Source organism: Ramularia collo-cygni, assembly GCF_900074925.1.
Source record: "Ramularia collo-cygni strain URUG2 genome assembly, contig: RCC_scaffold11, whole genome shotgun sequence".
NCBI classification, from domain to species: Eukaryota; Fungi; Ascomycota; class Dothideomycetes; order Mycosphaerellales; family Mycosphaerellaceae; genus Ramularia; species Ramularia collo-cygni.
The window spans coordinates 548611-567126 of NW_019716265.1; the positions used below are offsets into that span (position 1 = coordinate 548611).

At 53.3% G+C, this 18516-nt stretch overlaps 8 protein-coding genes; 4 read left to right on the forward strand and 4 right to left on the reverse strand.

Moving 5' to 3' along the window:
- Positions 1-33: 33 nt before the first annotated feature.
- Positions 34-3334, reverse strand: RCC_07299 (related to SYG1 protein; the record flags this gene model as incomplete). XM_023772556.1 has 3 exons in its annotated part: positions 34-1296; positions 1353-1447; positions 1501-3334. The coding sequence occupies 3 exons, from the start codon at positions 3332-3334 to the stop codon at positions 34-36; spliced, it is 3192 nt and encodes a 1063-aa protein (XP_023628324.1).
- Positions 3335-3596: 262 nt separating this feature from the next.
- On the forward strand, positions 3597-4712 carry RCC_07298 (related to mitochondrial tryptophanyl-tRNA synthetase; the record flags this gene model as incomplete). The annotated part of the gene is made up of 1 exon (XM_023772557.1): positions 3597-4712. The coding sequence occupies one exon, from the start codon at positions 3597-3599 to the stop codon at positions 4710-4712; it is 1116 nt and encodes a 371-aa protein (XP_023628325.1).
- Positions 4713-5380: 668 nt separating this feature from the next.
- Positions 5381-6201, forward strand: RCC_07300 (uncharacterized protein; the record flags this gene model as incomplete). XM_023772558.1 has 2 exons in its annotated part: positions 5381-5412; positions 5463-6201. 2 exons carry the CDS (start codon positions 5381-5383, stop codon positions 6199-6201), a joined length of 771 nt encoding a protein of 256 aa, XP_023628326.1.
- Positions 6202-6770: 569 nt separating this feature from the next.
- On the reverse strand, positions 6771-8831 carry RCC_07301 (uncharacterized protein; the record flags this gene model as incomplete). Its single annotated transcript, XM_023772559.1, has 1 exon — positions 6771-8831. The coding sequence occupies one exon, from the start codon at positions 8829-8831 to the stop codon at positions 6771-6773; it is 2061 nt and encodes a 686-aa protein (XP_023628327.1).
- Positions 8832-9567: 736 nt separating this feature from the next.
- Positions 9568-10644, reverse strand: RCC_07302 (related to GTP cyclohydrolase I; the record flags this gene model as incomplete). XM_023772560.1 has 2 exons in its annotated part: positions 9568-9870; positions 9922-10644. The coding sequence occupies 2 exons, from the start codon at positions 10642-10644 to the stop codon at positions 9568-9570; spliced, it is 1026 nt and encodes a 341-aa protein (XP_023628328.1).
- A 2411-nt stretch (positions 10645-13055) lies between these two features.
- RCC_07303 (related to Cdc2-related protein kinase) lies at positions 13056-15086 on the forward strand (the record flags this gene model as incomplete). XM_023772561.1 has 2 exons in its annotated part: positions 13056-14081; positions 14133-15086. 2 exons carry the CDS (start codon positions 13056-13058, stop codon positions 15084-15086), a joined length of 1980 nt encoding a protein of 659 aa, XP_023628329.1.
- Positions 15087-15253: 167 nt separating this feature from the next.
- Positions 15254-16108, reverse strand: RCC_07304 (related to SPC3-signal peptidase subunit; the record flags this gene model as incomplete). XM_023772562.1 has 3 exons in its annotated part: positions 15254-15857; positions 15909-15991; positions 16049-16108. The coding sequence occupies 3 exons, from the start codon at positions 16106-16108 to the stop codon at positions 15254-15256; spliced, it is 747 nt and encodes a 248-aa protein (XP_023628330.1).
- A 945-nt stretch (positions 16109-17053) lies between these two features.
- RCC_07305 (related to integral membrane protein) lies at positions 17054-18238 on the forward strand (the record flags this gene model as incomplete). XM_023772563.1 has 3 exons in its annotated part: positions 17054-17556; positions 17605-17713; positions 17762-18238. 3 exons carry the CDS (start codon positions 17054-17056, stop codon positions 18236-18238), a joined length of 1089 nt encoding a protein of 362 aa, XP_023628331.1.
- Between the last annotated feature and the right edge of the window lie 278 nt (positions 18239-18516).

Genomic DNA, 18516 nt, shown 5'->3' on the forward strand with positions numbered 1-18516 from the left:
ATCTTTCGCAAAAGCAGGGAATATACAATGCATCTACTCGTCATCGCTGTCGTCCTCGTCATCCTCATCATCTAAACTGTCATCTGCCCCATCAGTCTCAGGATTCTTCCTGGCAAAATCTTGTTCATGAGCAGTCCGCAGCGTATTGCCCACACGGTGCAACGCACTGACAATGGGCGAGTTTGCCGTTCCGCCACTGCCGCTGTTACTTCCCTGGAGTTGTCGCCGCCGCAAGGAGTTGGCACTTTCTGTCGTTGATTGTCTGTGCAGGCCAAGATTGCCGGCGTTCTCAGCYCCAAGCGCGCCCTGACCTGACGCATTCGAAGCGCTGTTGCCTGTTGATCTTGTTGACTTGCCATTGCGATCCAGACGAGGAGATTGTGATGCTTCTGTTGTAGATCGCAGAGGCATTGGAGATTTCTTCGAGGGAGATTTGTTGTCCAGGCTGTTGTCCAAATCACTTCGAGGTATTCCGTCATCGCGCATCGGGACTTGCTTGTCGTCCATGTTCGCAGTGTCCGATGTGTGGTCCTCGCTAGAAGCGTCAGAATGGGCGTTGCCAACACCTTGCTCTTCGTCGTAATTATCGAGCAGCTTGTAGGGAAGGCGCAACYTTTTGCTCGCCTTCTCATTTCTAATGTTGCTACAGTGCTCGTTTTCGACACGGAAGACGGTCCATATCCCTCTTCGAAACACCTCTGACAGGGCGATCAGGAACGAGGTGATGGTAGAGTGCTGGCTGCCCAGCGGGACTATAATGTAAAAGATCCAGTTGAACCGTAGGATGACATCGACCGGGATGGCAGCATAGTACCACCATATGTGATCACGATAAGCCAAAGTCTTTCGCAGCCCGCGGTGTTTTGCTTCGAAGTCACCCAGACTCCAGTCCATAAGAATGTCCCATAAAGAGGTGAAAACGCTGTTGATGATTGCAATCCCCATGAAAAGGCCTTTCGTCTCCGTAGTGCGATTTATACGGTACAGCGATAAGGTCACATACACCAGTATCGTGCACGCGTATTTCGCGAAGTTGGCCAGGTGCGGGAAGATATTTCGCGTGGGGTAGTAGCGGCGCAGACACTGTAACGCACGCCAAATAGCCGGCAACGTAGTCAAGAAGCCAAGGATCCTGCTGTGCGATGAAGTGCACCGTGCCGGCTGGTCCCAGTCGTTGACGTATAAGCAAAAGAATATCTCGATGCCGCTCATGGCGTAGGTGAGGGAACAGAACATGTCTCCAAGGAAAAAATCTCGATACTCCACCTCAAGGAATGGGGCGGCAATAAGACGAGCCTGTTGGCCTGTTAGTTTCGGCCGCACAGCATTTATCTTGTGTCAGGGCGACTTACCATTGAATAGAGGAACCACCTGCGGGCACGGTGGTACAGTATGGGAGCAGGAAAGAAGAGGATCACAACGGCGACACCTATAAGCACCACAGGCCCTGCGAATTCGATTAGCACATGTCTGGATGGGACACCCCGAAAAGATACTCACAATATCGATAAAAAGTTTCTCCACCGGCTTGGACGTTGAAGTTGAGGTACATTACCAGTCCAAGTAAGAATAAAAACCAAGACGGAATTTCCAAAATTTTCCTCCAGCCCAAAGCGTGTCTCCGGTTCAGCTCAAACACGAATTGGAAGTTGACTTTGTTGGCAGTGTACACTCGAGTGCACAAAGCGAAGAACATGGCCAGAAGAAACATGAGAAAGTAGCCGCCATAGAGTTGTAACAAGAACGAGGTCTGCGTCGCTTTTGTCGAGTCCCGCGAATTTAAAAGATTCGCTCCCTCGATGACACCCAAGAGCGAGAGAACGCTTCCAGCCCCAAGCAGTGCACTTGCCCTGACTATRGCACCTGAATGCGCATCCTCATTGCGCTTCTTTGCTCGCAGCTTGCTGATGGCAACTTTGCGGTTTCCCTTCTCGAAATAGCGAGCGTAAATGTCTTCGTCTTGCCACATTATCAAATCCACCTCGTCAGATGTATTGAAATATGATTTGGCCACCTGCTCGTTCATATAACGCTGCGGAGGCTTTGCATTGACAGTCTTGTCGTACTTCTTGTTGATCTTGCGAAAGGCCTTACGATTCGCCTCGGCGTAGGATTTGAGGAGCTCCAGGAATCGATAGTGTTCGGCTAGTGCACGTTTCATCTTTCTTTTAGCATCTCTGTAGGGAACATCATGCAGAGCCTTCCGATGATAATCGCGTTGGTCGGGGTTTGGGTTCCAGTTGCTGTCGTCGGGGGTAGCAAGATTTTCCATGGCCTGCGGTGTCGGCGGCTTCCCAGCATTTCCAGGACGAAGCCTATCAAAGGCCTCTGAGGCCAGGTCTAGCGATCTGACAAACGGACGAGTCATGTATTGGTTCAGGATACTCTGGCTTTCTTTGCTGCGTCGATCTGCAGGCTCGCGACTGGACAATTGCGATTCGGCATCACCAGCCCGGTGCCGCTGACCGTAAGCTTCCCTCTCTGCCTTGTGGATATCTCTCATGATGTGGAGCTGTTTACGGATGGCGACGAGTTRATCTTGGGCTTCATCCTCTTTGGCTTTGTAGAACTTCTCGATCTTGCCGAGCTCCCTGTCCAGAAATAAGAAGAACTCGGCCTCTCTAAAGTCGGCTTCTTTATAGGTCTCAAGAGCAACGTCGTTGTCGTCGCGGTGCTTTTTTGGAGAGGAGCTTTCTGTAGCGRATAGCCCATGCGGAAGAGGCATAGAATTTGTGCGATTGGGAAGCAAATTACGAAAGCGCAAGGAGCCACGAGGCGGTGCCTCCCCACCCTCCACGGGACGATCTTTGGGGGAGCGAATCTCATATGCATTGCCAGTATGTGCCAGCTGAGAGGACGCTGCTCGCCCGAATGGATGCACAGAGGGAGATGGCCATGCGGGTAACTTGAGACTGGCGGAGCGCGAACGATCAATGTCTTCGCTCGTACGGGCAGCCGGACCTGGAAGTTCTAGAGTAGGTACGAGAGTGATATTGCTCTTGGGCCGAGTTGCCGGGCTGTTTGAGGGACTGCCAATGATTGAGCCGTAGCTGGCCATCCGCTGCTTCTCTGGACGTTCACCTTGCTGTTCTTGTTTGGGCTGAAGCGGACTAAGCTCGTCGACCAGACCAGAAACCGGATGAGCGGAGGTCGCGGGAGTGACATTGTTATTCTTTCGCACGAGAGGAAGATCCGGGTGGTGTGTCTCACGCCTAGGCGCATTTTTCAATGCCTTTGCGAGTGCCTTGAGTCTCTTTTTGCCGGTTTTGTAGTCGAAATAGCTTCCCCTCCACTCCGGGATGGCCGTGTCCTCGAGCTCCTTGGCAAACTTCATGCCTGGTCCTGTGGTCCGAAGCTGCTCCCCCCGGCGTGGCGAGGTGAAGTCAAGTGCGACAATCAAAGGCGCAAATGTGACGCAGGTACCCGAAGTCTGGCTATCGATAAACTTGGAAGTCAAAAGCAAAGTCAAAATTCGTGGGCGGAACCTTGAAAATAAATCCGACCTAGCGCGACAACAAGGGTGTCACCAAAGTCTCCGGCCATACCTTTGTGCTTCCTTCCATTTCATTATTCCGATAACAACATCATCTAGCTTGATGCGGCCAAGGGTCAGTCTGTACAGACGTGGAGGCAGCTTGCCCAATGCCTTTGTTGCATCCCGTCGCGTCTTGAGCAGCGGATGCGAAGCGCGTAACAAAACCATCTTTTCTGGCATCCAACCTACAGGCGTGCCACATCTCGGCAACTACCTGGGCGCGCTTCGAGAATGGGTCAAACTTCAAAACCAGGCTGAGCCCTCCACGCGGTTGATATACTCTTTGGTTGATCTTCATGCCATCACTATTCGCCAACAGCCCAATCAACTGCGGCAATGGAGGAAAGAATCCCTTGCTATGCTCCTTGCCATTGGACTGGATCCTCGGCGTAGCACGCTATTCCACCAAAGCGATGTGCCAGCACATTCAGAGCTAATGTGGATTCTTTCCTGCCAGGCGTCCACCGGATACTTGGGTCGTATGACACAGTGGAAAGAGAAAACCTCTGGGGAGAAAGATAACAGCGAGCGGCTCAAACTGGGCCTGTTTTCATATCCTGTCCTCCAAGCTGCTGATGTGTTGTTGCATCAAACGACTCATGTCCCTGTCGGACACGACCAAGCACAACATCTGGAGTTCGCCCGAGAAGTCGCAAACGGGTTCAATCATGTTTATGGAGATGGACTCCTAACAGTGCCAGAGACTCTCATTAGTCCTGCCAAAAGAATTATGTCGCTAAGCCATCCGACATCCAAGATGTCCAAATCTCATCCCAACCCAAAGTCAAGAATCTTGCTCACAGATAGCGAAGAAGTCATAAGGTCCAAAGTCAAGACTGCTGTAACAGATTCCGTCGACGGTATTACATACGACACACAAAGGAGACCGGGAGTGAGTAACCTGTTGGATCTGATCTACCACACCGCGCATCCAGATGGTCTCGATGGAGGTCAAGAAGCTCTAGCAGGCGACATGGCAGACATGAGTCTTCGAGCTGTAAAGGATCGAGCTGCTGCCGCTATTGAAGCCGTGGTGAGGCCAATCCGTGAGAGATATGCGCAAGTGATCCAGAATGATCAGCTTCTCTCGGACGTCGCGCTTCGGGGCGCGAACGACGCCAGGACGAGTGCTTCAAAGACCATGGAAGATGTGAAAAGGGCCGTTGGGTTGTTGTGAGGTTTATGAACCACGCCTGCAGGCAGACCGCAGAGTGGCACAGGCATACACCGCAGTATAGGAGAGGGCATTCACATGGCGCCCGGGGAAAGAACAAGTGTAATCCATGTGGTCTAGGAGTGGACGGCCATACCTAGCTTTTCAGCTCCCTTCGCATCGACCCGTACCACGCGCAGGTGTTCCGAGTCTTTCGCACTGTAGTGCGCTAGAACGTTGTGACTGACCTCATTTTCTGGACGACCCGTCGCTTCGACAGTGGATTACCAACGCCGCTACATCCAGCACGTTACAGCGTCTAGTCGCATCAAGGTGGAATCCGGCGTTTAGAGATGTGAATCACGGCTTCTCAGCCATTGCGATGACAACGAGCATTGAGGAAGGACATCTATCAGTTCTCTAAGTAGCTCTGTCATCTTGACCCGATGCGTCAAGGAGTCGCAGACTGCCGGTCTCGATAGTGCCATGCGTGCCATGCGGTCGGGGCGAAGTATCAGTGAATCGAGTCCGCGTCCGAATCTGGCTGCTACTGTGAGTATCTCCGGGATTCGCTCGCTCGCCTTTGCTTCACTTCGTATTCACCTCACACGAGGCACCCAACTCCCCACCTCGCACATTTTTTTCCACCCGTTCCTCTCAAAACCTGCACCACCAGGAGCAAAGATTGCAATATGGCGACCATCACTCCCCGCAAGCGCAAAGCGTATGTTCACTTTGATCATGATGCTTCAACGCCACTGACACTTTCTCCAGTGTCGATTTCAGCGAGCCCACGGTCACTGTCGTCGTGGGCGCATCTCAAAAGATCTTCACGCTGCACCCCAGTTTCCTTGTCACCGGGTCAAAATTCTTTCGGTCCGCATTATCTGGACCATGGAAGGAGTCCTTGAGCAAGAAAATCACTCTCCCGGAGACGTCAATCGAGGTGTTCCAGAGCTACGCAGTATATGTTTACACCGGCGAAATTGACATCTGTGCAGAGCCGCTCGAYGAAGCGAGCGACCCTGAAGCCCGTCAAACATTCTATCAGCTGGCTGAGCTGTATTCTCTCGCTGATGTCACGCTTGATGACAAAGCTCTACGCAACGCCGTGATTGAAGCCATTGTCAATTTGGAAGAGAAGAGCGGATATCAGCCCTCCTTCGCGGCAATTAAGCATGCGTACGAGAACTCTTCGGGTACCACTCCTCTTTGCCGCCTGTTGCTCGACAATGCTCTGGCAGGCACTCATCCTGACTGGCTGCGGGTTGTCTGGAACGAGTTGCCGGAAGAGTTCATTACATCTCTCATGTATGGATGGGCGCAGGCTTCGTGCGACAAAGCGGTCTCATATAAGAGCTCGACGGAAGTCTCGAAATGCAGATATCATGAGCACGATGCCGATGTGCCACCTACAAAGGACTGTGTTGGAAAGGAGGAGGCGGTGATAGTTCAAGTCTCGCTCAAGAAAAAGCGRACGCCGGTGAAGAGAGGCATGCGGTCCGGTTCTTGATGGTCGATGATTGACTTTAACTTCGGGCATTTTCCACGCAGCAGCAGTATCATTGGCATGGTTTGCAATGGCAAGGTGTCGATTCGAACGTGGAACTTGGATGCTGCTTGTAATGGCATGAATAAGGGGGGCAGCGAGATAGATTTTGTCTGAAGGGAGCTGTGCAAGGATTGAGATTGTCGAAGCTAAGTTGGACTCTCTCAAAAGCATAATGCTTGTGTACATTCAGACGGCTCCGTAACAAGCTCTACGGCATTTCATCTCATCGAGAGGCAAAGTCGGCAGGAAAGCTACTGCTCATTGCCTTTGCCTGCAGAAGTATTCGATTATCCGACGCCAGGAAGTTGACCCTCGGCATGAGGTGAAATCGCGAGACATGCAGACACGGAGTTAATCATCATCGTCAAGTTTTCAATTCTCCTATGTACCCATCACAAACGTCTGTCCTGCCGACTCGCGCCGAAAGGTCAATGAGATCTGTGCCGCTGACTACTCACGCCTTCATGTCACGCCATAAAGCCTCAGCAGAGACCAAATCCCATGCTATAGCTCGCCAGAGACATCTCGTTCTAGCTCATTCCCTTCAAAGCTGCTCTCACTTCCACCACCTTCCCGGCCCGTTTAGCCGAAGCTCGTGGACGGGCTGGCCTTTTCCGAAACTTCCTCTGCTGCTCCACCGTGAAAACTCGCAGCCTCTGATGAGATCCTGGAGCAAGAAAGCCAGAGGATAGAATTTCGAGGTATTGGTCTGTCAGTCGCATGTCTCGCTGGACGCTTTCTCCTATGAGCAGTTTGTGGAGAGGGATAAGCGGACGCAGCGGCCGCTTCAGTTTCTTGTCCTCGTCATCGTCTTCCCGGTAAGTCCGCTCACAGCCTGTGAACATGAAGTCCGAGTACCGCATACCCAGGACTGKAGTCTTCAGCATATTATCTGGTGTTCCGGCCGGCCATCTGAAGGTGTGTCTGACATTCAGCCTCACAACGTCCGTGGAATCCATGGGACGACGGTCATCGTCGAATTCACCCCAGGTCCATCCCTTTAGGACTCTCCACAGGGATGTGAGGTTGCGCTCTGCCGATAGTGTCTCTCTGAGAGTGCAGCCAACAGCCCCGCCATGTGCCCACTGGTTGGGGAATGTAGCCTGATTCGGATGATTGAATGGGTATGGTTCGATACCAGGGTCTGTGAATGCCATGTCGCACTTCAGGAAGAAGCAAGTAGCAAGCATGATGATTTTCTCGGTTATGTAGGTCGGGCTTCGGAAAAGGGCCAGACGATGGGCACTCGAGGGAAGATCCAGTGCGAACCACATCCTCTTGACCGCATCGCCGGTGGCTCGTGGCGTTCTCAATGCTTTGGCATTGAGCTCCATGATCATGTCTTGCACGACAGCCTCTCGCCAGACGACCATCTGTAGCCATCGGAGGCTCGGCACGTCGCGGGATAGATCTCCCAGGCGCTCGATATCTGCTCCGAATGCTGTTGGCACTGCTTTCTGCCGTTTGATTGGATCTTTGATACAGAGCTGACGGTAACATCGCCAGGGAAAGATCTTGTCTGCGTTTGGAGCCAATGTACGCATGCTTGAGAGGATGAAGGCGGTGGCATGCCTGTTGAATGAGAGGTGAAAGCTCTTCGAGATTGCATAGAGAGAGATGATGGATGGGACGTCGAGACAGCTTGTAAAGGTGATGAGAAGCGCGTTGTCGCGCACGATGGCCTCGAGCAAACTGAACGATTTATTGCGTCTTGTAGCAGCGCGCTTAATCTGGGGCTGTTGGTTTGCTACTGCAGTACCTCCAGATGTTTGCGTAACTGACGTCGAGATCGCTTGAGATGATTCGCCAGCAGCAGAAAGGTCATCTTTCTGCGATGCACCTAGCTGAAGGGCATCAGTCGAGTTGTGGTAGATTTCAAGCTTGTYTGCAGTACGGCCGCGCGGTGTCGGTGATGCAGCAGATCTGTCTTGAACGCCGGCGGGAATCGTGAGAGGAGCGATTCGTGTATTGCTGAATTTGTCCGGCGACGCAGATGCGCGTCGCTTGTGCAGGCTGCCGCGCTGGCCATGTACCGGCGTATGCGGCTCACTAATGTCATTGCTGACTTCAGGCACCRTCGATGAACTCGTGCCCGGTATCGCGGCCTCCGTACAGCTGGCTGATGGCCTCGTGTCTGGTCTCTTGGAGGGTGTGGCCCCGCCGGGCGGGATCTTCGACGTTGAAGTCGGACGGCTTGCGTCTGGAAGTTCTTCCGTGATGGGCATTGACTGGACGGAGGGGAGAGTGGCTGGGGTGGTCGTCGAGGATTTGATCTTCTGTGACGTAGTCACCGCCTGGGGCCTGCTGAACTTTGACTTTGTGTCCTGAGTGTTTGTGATGATGGCGGCGGGGTGGTTCTTCGTAGTATCCGTCAGGGCCCTCGTCGCTGGAGCTGTCATCGTATCTGCCATCGTATCCGCCATCTCCACGTCTGTACCTCTCTCCACCGTATCTGGCACGCGACACTTCTTCTCGAGACCGGCCTCGGCTCGCGTCTGCTCGTGATGGTCGCGGGCCGGGTGTCTCGGAGCGACGCCGCTTCTGAGGCTCTCCGACCTCTCCGGCGATCTTGTCTCCTCGGGCAGATGCATCTCGCTGTGCCTTCTGCTTCTTGATTTTGAACTTGTTGCCTGGTCGGTGGAAGGCTCCATCGAAGGGTGTCCAGTGGGAATAGAGGTAGAGTGTTGCAAGCATGAAGGCACCTCCATAGTAGTACTGCCGATGTTAGCGATGTCGAGGTCTGCCGGGACTGTGAACTTACGGTCGAGTTGATCCCCATACCTCACTCTTGACTGATTGGGGTAGTATCTTGCCGTTGAACTGGTTGAGAGTGGTTGTCAATGTTGCAGTGCAGTTGGAAGATGTTGATGACTTGATGGCTTGACGAGTTGATGTGGCGGTGTTTGCGCGCCAAATGCAGAGCGAGGTGTTTGGTGTTTGGTGCTTCAGTTGAAAGTTGTGAGAACGGCTGCGGTGAGGCAAGAACGAGCACGTGAAGTGAATGACTCTGCGCACCTCACTTTCGGAAGGCCCTCCACTGTCTGGTGCTGGAAGACGGCAACGAATCTCTTCGCTGCGGTGATTTCTCCGCCAGATGATGTTGTCAAAATCGTGTGGTGGATTGTGGGAAAAGATACGTAGGAGAAAATGGTTGCCACGGCAGGGCGCATTGATGATTGGTGAAGTCACGAGATTGATTTTAAATGCAAAACAACAACTTACGCTGCGTTGAGCGGGTATCRTACAGGCCTGTTGAAAGACGACCTCCGCCCACCTCCATGTGAACGCCTTGTGCCGCGCAATGCCCTAGTTGCCGTAAATCCAGCGCTACCTGCGCCCAAGCAGACTCAGGAACTCCTCTCGGGTCTTCGCCCGCTTGCGCATGGCACCAAGCATGCAGCTCGTCGTGGTAATGGATCCTGACTTTTGCACTCCCCGCATCACCATGCACATGTGCGTGCTCTCCATGACAACGGCGACGCCTTGCGGGTCCAGTACCTCTAGAAGAGCAAGGGCTACTTGCTTCGTCAATCGCTCCTGTACTTGCAGGCGACGACTAAACATCTCCGCGATACGTGCCAGCTTGGACAAGCCAATTACTCGTTGAGACGGGATATACCCAATGTGCATCTATGTCACGTCAGACAAGATGCAGACTTCGTCCACCACCACATGTCTTACCTTTCCAATAAACGGCACCAAGTGGTGCTCGCACAGACTGTAGACCTCGATATCCCTGACAATGACCAGCTCATCGTGATCTTCGTGGAACACGGCGCCATTAACGATGTCCCGCAGATTCTCCTCGTAGCCCTTGGTGAAGAACATCATGGCTTTGGCGTACCGCATCGGTGTACCATGCAAGCCCTCTCTGTCCGGATCCTCCCCGATACATTCCAACATAGTCCGTACTGCGCCTGCGAGCTTCTGCAATCTCGCCTGCGCTTCCTCTGGGCTCTCCTTCTCCCGAAGACGTGCTAGTGTGCCAGTGCTTGGCCATGAAAGTCCGTCAAAGTCCACTGCAGGAGCAGAGGTAATGTACGGGGAAGATGCGCCATTTGTAGCAGGTGGTGCAGACGAGCCCTCCTCCTCTTCATCCTTCCTTGCAGCAACTCGCGCCTCTAAATCCTCCAGGTCATCGTCTTCGACCTCGTTGTAATGCTTCGCAGATGCTCCATTCCTTTTGGCGGGGCCATGTGACATGCTCGGTGGAAGTTTTGGATCGAGGCTAAGGCTTTCAAGGTCTATGGGAACTTTCCGCGGGCCAATGGATGATTTGATCGAGGCAATGGCGTTCTCGCGCTCTTCGTAGCCTTTGCCGTTGGGTCGCGAGGACTTCGAGGATGATTGACCGTTATTTGAGGGTAAAGCCTGGTCGGGCTGCCCATGTTCTTGATTGTGCATGGCCATCCGGGTAAGTTAGGTTTAGGACGGCGGCAGAGATCGGTGTGGTGTTATGTATTCAGCCGTATGTTCGGCCTCGGTCGGCGGTTTCGAGAGTAAGGTATGTCTGATGACTGCGTTATAAGTAGTACAGTGAGTTCATTATTCGAGGGAAGTCGCCATGTAACGAGCTCCGAAGCAAGAGGGAAAAGAGCGCAAAGGGTTGGATTTTTCTTCGGCTCCCATCGGTCGAAGGTTGATACATAGTAAAATGTGGTAGGATCGACGTAACTGTTCACATTCCAGGCACGGAGTTTCTCTATAGCATGCACATCGTTCGGCGACGTCAACTGGAGTCGACTGTGAATAGAATAGGCCGACTGCTGAAGTCAAGAACGACGTGTCACCCAAACCAACACATGCAGTCCTATCTCACGGTCCCAAAAGCTGGTACTGTCGATGGGCCGTCATAATTCGTGGTTTTACGAAGAAGTAGTCCCACCGCTCTCGGACCTGTCCGACTAAGCAGCGGGCGCAATCGAACACCCACTCCACCTCGTCCGTCTCATCCCACTAACAACACCACCTCGTTTTCCCGTCATCGTGCCAGCACAGTGAATGCGAATTGACGAACCGGCCGCAGCACTCAGAACCCAATCTCTTTCGGGTGTCACATCTGCGCAATCTCTAGCCTTGTGTCTCCCTTTCCATCATCGTCAGCGCCCACCGCGTTCAGCGGGCACCCTCCTTTTGCGCACCGCGAGCACCTGCAGATATGTCGACGTTGACGTCTCCCGCATCTCTGCCTTTTGGCTCAATCTACGGCTACGGCRACATCACAACCCACCGGTGGCGCACGCGGACAGCCAGGGAGGTCTCGGACGTCCAATCCTACAGCATGGCGCACTAACACCGTACATACGGCGCTCCTCCCATGGATGTGCACATCATCCTCTCGCTTGTATATAGATCTTTGACCATGCGTGTACTGGGCAAGCTTGACAGCGCCACGGGAGGAATCAAAACGTGCCACAAAGCACCTACCAGAGTCATCTTGCTAGGAACAAGTGCGGCGAAGGCAAGCGGCTTTACGAGGCTGAAGTCATTAAAGATGAGCACCTCCAGCAGCGGGGCAGCAGCAAGTCAATACCGTCCAGACTCATCAGGTCTCAAGGCCGCGTCGGTTGGAACGAGCCCTTTGAGAGTGCCGCGTTGCAAATTGGAGCACGCGAAGTGGCGGAAGGCACACAGGGACTCCCACGTACAGGTAACAATCGGCCATGCGRGATGATCATCAGCACGTTATCGTGTCGTCGTGTCTATGGCCTAACGGAGGGATCGGGGCACCGGCATGTCTCGGCCCCCATTACGATACAGCTTTGGCTGTCAAATTGGCGAGGAGGAGATGGAGGGAACGACACAGAGCGATGTCCTGCGCACGCTCCCCTCTGCTAGGTTCAATATTGTCTCTGCTACGCGTGGTAGCATCATGACCTCGCGTCCACTCTGATGCGCCGAGAGACCGCTTCTTACCGATGCCCACGTCGTTGGCAGGCGGGGTTACATTTCCATAACATTTCTGCGTTTTTCGCGCATGTTGCGGCCACTGTACGAGCGTGCAAAGATTAACGCGAATTGTCTACAGCATGCGCGGAGTCCAGTGGTAGCAAACACAAGAGATTCAGGACCGCAAGCACAATCGATATCGAAGTCGAAGTGCGGGTGGGAGTGGTCGCTTTCGCTTTCACGAATTCCGCCTCCGCCCAACCAACTAACAACCTTGCACTCGCATCGCTCCACGCACAGCTATCGACTACGAACCAAGCACGCGGATATCAACACCACCAGTGTCAGTGCCATCGCACGAAACTCGAAGCTGCGGTGCCGAACACCCATCATCAAACCCCGCGCCTTGCAGAGGCAGAGACATTCTGGCGCAACCAAGGAGCGTCGTGCACATTGACGAGCCAGCACCCCAACAACGCCGCCGCTCGCACTCTACAGATTCGAGGCACAACGCTGACTCTGGAAGAGGAAGGAGGGTAGTTTCTCCGGAGAGGCGGCGAGCAGGAGAGGCGACACATCACGGTCATCGGCACGATCACAGGCGCAGGCACTCGCGGTCTCCGCCGCCGCCGCATAAAATAAGTCGGACAGAAAGAGGTGAAGACCCAAACTACAGGCGTTACAGCCGGCAGGAAGACACTCATCGCCATTCGTACTCAAGGCGCTCACCAGCTCTTGCCAGTGTCGAGAGAGGCCAAGAGGCCCGACGCCAGACTCGCTCGCCACGTCCACACTTACGGAGCGACAGCCGCGAGGGCTTCCGACGTGGGCCGCGCGACCTCATTGCCGACGGCCGAATTCGTGAGCGCTCTCTCAGTCGTGGAAGCCATCGGTCCCGCCAGACCGAACGCGACAAGGATTCGGGAATGTATAACCGCCCGCCATACGATCCTCGCTACGGCAGTTATCCGCAGGGACAGTCTCCTTACGCTCCTCATGGCTATCCCCCTTCCGCCCCATTTTCACACTCTGCATCACCCGCTCACGGTTTCTCTCAGCAACCGCCATATGCATACCAGCAGCCTCCACCCGCTCAGCCCGGCGGGCCTCAATATCCGTCACAAGCAGGCAAGCAATATGCGAGCTCGCCCAACCCCTCCGCATACTCATCACGAGATCCGTTTCCTAGACCTCCGCAACGTGGCGCGCCAGGTACGAGAGGAGGCCGAGCCCACTTTGCTAACCTTTCCTGGACACCCGGAGATGGAGTAAAGGGTGGCCACCTGGTCCAGCCTGGCGAGAAGACCAAGGACGGATCCACTGGACCTGCCGCGGCCCAGCCAAAATCTGTAGTCACATTGCCCGATCCAGAGGATGACGACAACCCTTTCAGACCTCCGGCGGACCTTCGCGCAGAGGACGAGAGTGCGAGAAAAAAGCGTAAAACTGACATTACTCCCAGCCAAGCAAATCCAAGCGCTCCAAAGACTGCCGATGAAATGACAGCCCAGGCGGAGCGCGACAAGAATAAGATCAGCTTCTCTATCAAGGGACGCGCCACCATGGTTGCCGCAGACAGAACTCCAGTCATATCCAAATCAGAGACCTCGCCTCTTCTCTCAAAGAGAATGCCCTCCACGATATCTCCTCTTGTGCAAGGTCACGTGCCAAAGAGCTCGAATTATGTTGGCAACACCCGAGTCGGCCAGCTGCCTCGTAGACCCTCGCCACCTCCAGCGTTTCGCACCGAGATGGTTCGGAAAAAGCGACTCAAGCCTCGCCCAGAGTTGACCGAAGACTTTGCAAACTCTGACAGCGTGTACTATCGCAAGACTGGCAATGAATCGGTGGTGGGAAGCGGCACGTACGGAAAGGTTTACAAGGCCATTCACGTCTACACTGGCGGCATGGTGGCGTTGAAGAAAATCCGCATGGAGGGAGAACGTGATGGTGTAAGTTTGGTGGTCCGACCGAATGGCATAGGGCTTCGCTAACAGTCACAGTTTCCGGTCACCGCTATCCGCGAGATCAAGCTGTTGCAGTCCTTGAACCACGTCAATGTGGTTGAACTCCTCGAGGTCATGGTCGAGCGCAACGACTGYTTCATGGTCTTTGAGTACTTGTCCCACGATCTGACTGGACTGCTCAACCATCCCTCTTTCGCACTCACTGCAGGGCACAAAAAACATCTTGCCAAGCAGCTGTTCGAGGGTCTCGACTATCTTCACAAGCGAGGCGTCTTGCACCGCGACATCAAAGCCGCCAACATTTTGGTGTCCAATACTGGCGAGCTCAAACTCGCCGATTTTGGATTGGCGCGGTTCTATCAGAAGCGACAAAAGCAAGACTACACCAACCGAGTCATCACCATTTGGTACCGGAGCCCCGAGCTGCTACTTGGCGAGACACAGTACGGACCTGCTGTGGATATCTGGAGTGCAGCATGCGTACTGGTGGAGATCTTCACTCGACACGCCATCTTCCCCGGTGATGGTGGAGAAATCAACCAGCTCGACAAGATCTACAACGTCCTTGGAACACCGACGCGCAGTGAGTGGCCTGGTATTACTGAGCTGCAGTGGTTCGAGCTTCTGCGCCCGGAAAAGCGGTTATCCTCAACCTTCTCAGAGAAGTATCGCGAACGAGTGTCACCTGAAGCGTTTGAGCTTCTGCAGGCAATGTTTCAATATGATCCCGACAATCGACCAACAGCTTCGGACGTCCTGGAGCATCCTTACTTCACAACCGAGGAGCCCAAGCCTGCCCAGGTCGTGGAGCTCGCAAGCCTGGAGGGCGACTGGCACGAATTTGAGTCGAAGGCTCTCAGAAAGGAAAAGGAAAAGCAGGACCGTGATGCTCGACGAAAGGATCGGGAGGCTCGCGAGGGCGAGAAGCGCAAGGCTGAGGATGTCGTCATGGGAGACGCCAAAAAGCCCAAGATTGATGTCGAGGGTTAGAACACCGGGCGACTGATTGATGCGGACATGCTCATCGAAGATCATCGAAGATCAGGTATGGCATTCGAGTACATGCACATACGTAATATCACGAGTGCAAAATGGCACTTCGATCTTGTGATACAGCGATCCATGAACAATTTGCTATCACTACCGTTATGCTCCCATCATCCCACGTGTAGACGATAAGCTTCGGCTCCCTTTTCAGTCTTGAGGTCCTCCTTCTTGGCTTTTTCGCTTACTTTCAGTTCAGGGAATGCAAACGGTTCCGTCTTGCCTCCCTTCAAGCCCTCCCACCGTCCATAGGTATTCGTGTTTGTCCATGTCAACAGACCTACCCAAGGTTGCACGTTCCAATGCAGCGTCAGTGTCGCATTCCCACGCTCTGCGATCTTTCCAGTCGCATCTGTGATCTGGTATTTCGGCCTCTGGTCCTTGAGCCTTACGATACCAGGCTCTTTTCCTGGTGGGTACGGCTTCGCTACTCTCTTTGCCTTGAGCTTGTCCTTTGACGACGCAGTTTTGGGTGCGGGGTGGATATAGGTATTGACATGTAGCGGGGCGTAGTCGGAGGGGATGATGGCGTCCCAAACCACGGCTTCGGATCGTGGGATCGTAGATGGAGATTTCGAGGGATATGAAGCGACGACGTAGAGGAATATTTGTTTCGTATTCCAGTTGAAGAGGGAGGAGAGGTCGGCGTCGAGGTCGAAGGTGACGTGCGCGTATTCTTCGCGCTTGGTGCTGTGGTAGTATGGCCGGCCTTTTGCGCTGCGGTGGTTGTCAGATGTGAAGGCTTGATGGTTGTTCTAATCTACTTACACTCGAATGTTCTTCAACTCAAGTGCTGCGGAAGGCGACTGGGGGCTCAGCAGGACACTCAATGCGATGGCACCAGCGACGGCCTGTAAGTGAACGTATGAGTTGTGCTGTTCTTAGCCATTGCGTCGGTCGTTACTCACAAAGGCGACCGATGTGAAGAATCCGAACACATTCTGTACGCGCACAAGACTGGAGTGCATCTTGTAAAAGGGTGTCAGCAGCTTGTGCTGCTGTGGGTGATGGTGTCTAAAGCATTGATTTATCTTGTGGTATACTTTATGTCTCGAGGTGATGTAGGTGTTCACTTCTGAGCTATCCTCGTTTGGCTCGTACGGAGTAAAGATTGCCCGGCCTCCGCCTTCAGCCCAGCTCCATCTCTCCAAAACTCCAACTGCATCTTGCGTCGCTCGCCAGCAATGTTTGTACAGACCACCAAAACTACGGACTTACTGGGAAGCCACACCTCCTTCCCCTAGTCGAGCACGCCGCAGACGTGGTCCACTGGAAAACGTGACTGGACGTTGCTGTGGAACACAAAGGGAGAACAAAGGAAACTTCTCGCGAACCGTCTGCTGTGCTACCAACGCGATCTATTTTACATKAAATAACTGGATCGGAGGACGACCCTGCATCTCAACTCATCCACGGCTGCGATGGAGATTGCCGCCAGGTGATCGTTGATCGTCAAGCACTATGAATCCGATTCGGAATGCATGTCCAGGATGGCCTCAGGTAAGATATAGTACCTCCCAACCTCTCTCTCCACCGGCTCAGTCCCCGGCGGTTGGGACTGACATCGGATGGTGATCCATTCCGAATGGCTCGGTTGCCGCCATTACACCCGCAAGGCGTACGCCGGGCTGTGGAGCGTGGCATCGAAGCTTGTGTCATCTTGATTAGAGTCTTGTAAGCCATGTGGCACTCTCTCTGCATTGGTCATTACCGGTTCTCCCCAGTCGACTATCTGATGTCTGATCACGGCAGCACTCTGATGCGATGGTTTGCTAGAAGCGAGTCGCGCACGAGGTAGTGCTCAAGATCGTTCCCATCTTGACTCCACCAAGGGATGACTTCATTGACTCTTTTTCTATTACCATAACACCATACTCCACGGATAGCCACAACTCCTGGATTATTCGCCTTAGATGCCGGCTTCTGGACATGCCTCTGGGGAGGCCGTCGTTGGGGTCACCATTTCATTCACAGTGCTGGCCGGCCTTGCGACTGTCGCGCGACTCGTAACGCGAATTGGGATAGTTCACAGCGCTGGTCTAGATGACTTGGTCATCTCGATCGCAATTGTACTGTCCATCATGCTTACGATAGCCATGTGCCAACAAGTCAAGTACGGTATGGGTAGACACGCCGATTCCTTGAGCGTGGAGGACCATGTGCAATCGTTGGTTTGGTTTTGGGCATCTGTCTGGGTGTACTATCTTGCTTTGTGCTTTGCGAAGCTATCAATTCTGATTCAATACCTTCGGCTATTCCCCGAGAGGAAGTTCAGAGCCAAGTGCTTCTTATTGATAGGCATTGTAATTGGCTGGACAATGTTTGCTTTTTTCAGTGCTGTGTTTGCTTGCCGGCCGATACGATACTTCTGGGATTCCTCTATTCAAGGGAGTTGTCTCGATCGATTGGCAGTATGGTAGGCAAAGACCTGCACGTCGCGAAGAGCACTGGCTGACGAATGCAGGTTCGCGAATACTGCCGTGAATATCTTGACAGACATTTGCACGGCAGTACTTCCATTACCGGTGCTGAAAAGTCTTAATCTTCCCAAGAAGCAACGTTTCATGCTTATGGTACGTTGAGAAGAWAGGAGATTGCGAGCTCTGCTGATTTCTTCGCAGGCAGTTTTTGGTCTTGGGGCAGTAACCTGCATCATCTCCATCTTACGCCTACCAGCGCTCTACGCAGTCTCCAAAACGAAAGACACGAGCTGGGACAACCCTCTAGCAGCCATCTGGTCAAGTCTCGAAGTCAACTCGGGGATTATCTGTAGCTGTCTTCCAACTCTGAATGGTTGCATATCCCGCTATTTCCCCCAGCTATTCGCCTCGAGTGATGGATCGAATCGCCTCACACCTCCGGTCGAGCTCAGTCGGTCCGCCAAATCAACAATCTGTCGCATTTCGGCCAATTGTAGCCAATTGAGCAAAGCAAGTGGACGCCTTGGTCGAAGATTCATTGGCGGTGACCTGAAGCTTGCAGAGGAGGGGAGTCTGGAGGTCATGTCTGAGGACCAGTCGACGCCGCCTTCGAGTCCGGGGTGTCATATTCATGTTGCTACCGTCGTGGAGCAAGAGGAGGAGTTTCGCAAGGGCTAGAGAAAGCGAAAGGGGTTTTCCTGCGATATTTGCGACGGCCTGATGTTCAAGCTCCATACATCACAGCTAGAGCAATCGGTCAATTACATAGCACTTTTTCATAGATCAAGAACATGAATTCTATTCCCACCTGTCAGGCGAGCTGCGACTGTGAAAGATGAGACACTGTGTGATGACTGTTTGATGAACTCAGAATGAAGAAATAAGTATTTACGCGATGAATTTTCGGGCAATGGTTGCGACTTATAGAAGCAACCGTGAGGCATATGCCTGCCCTG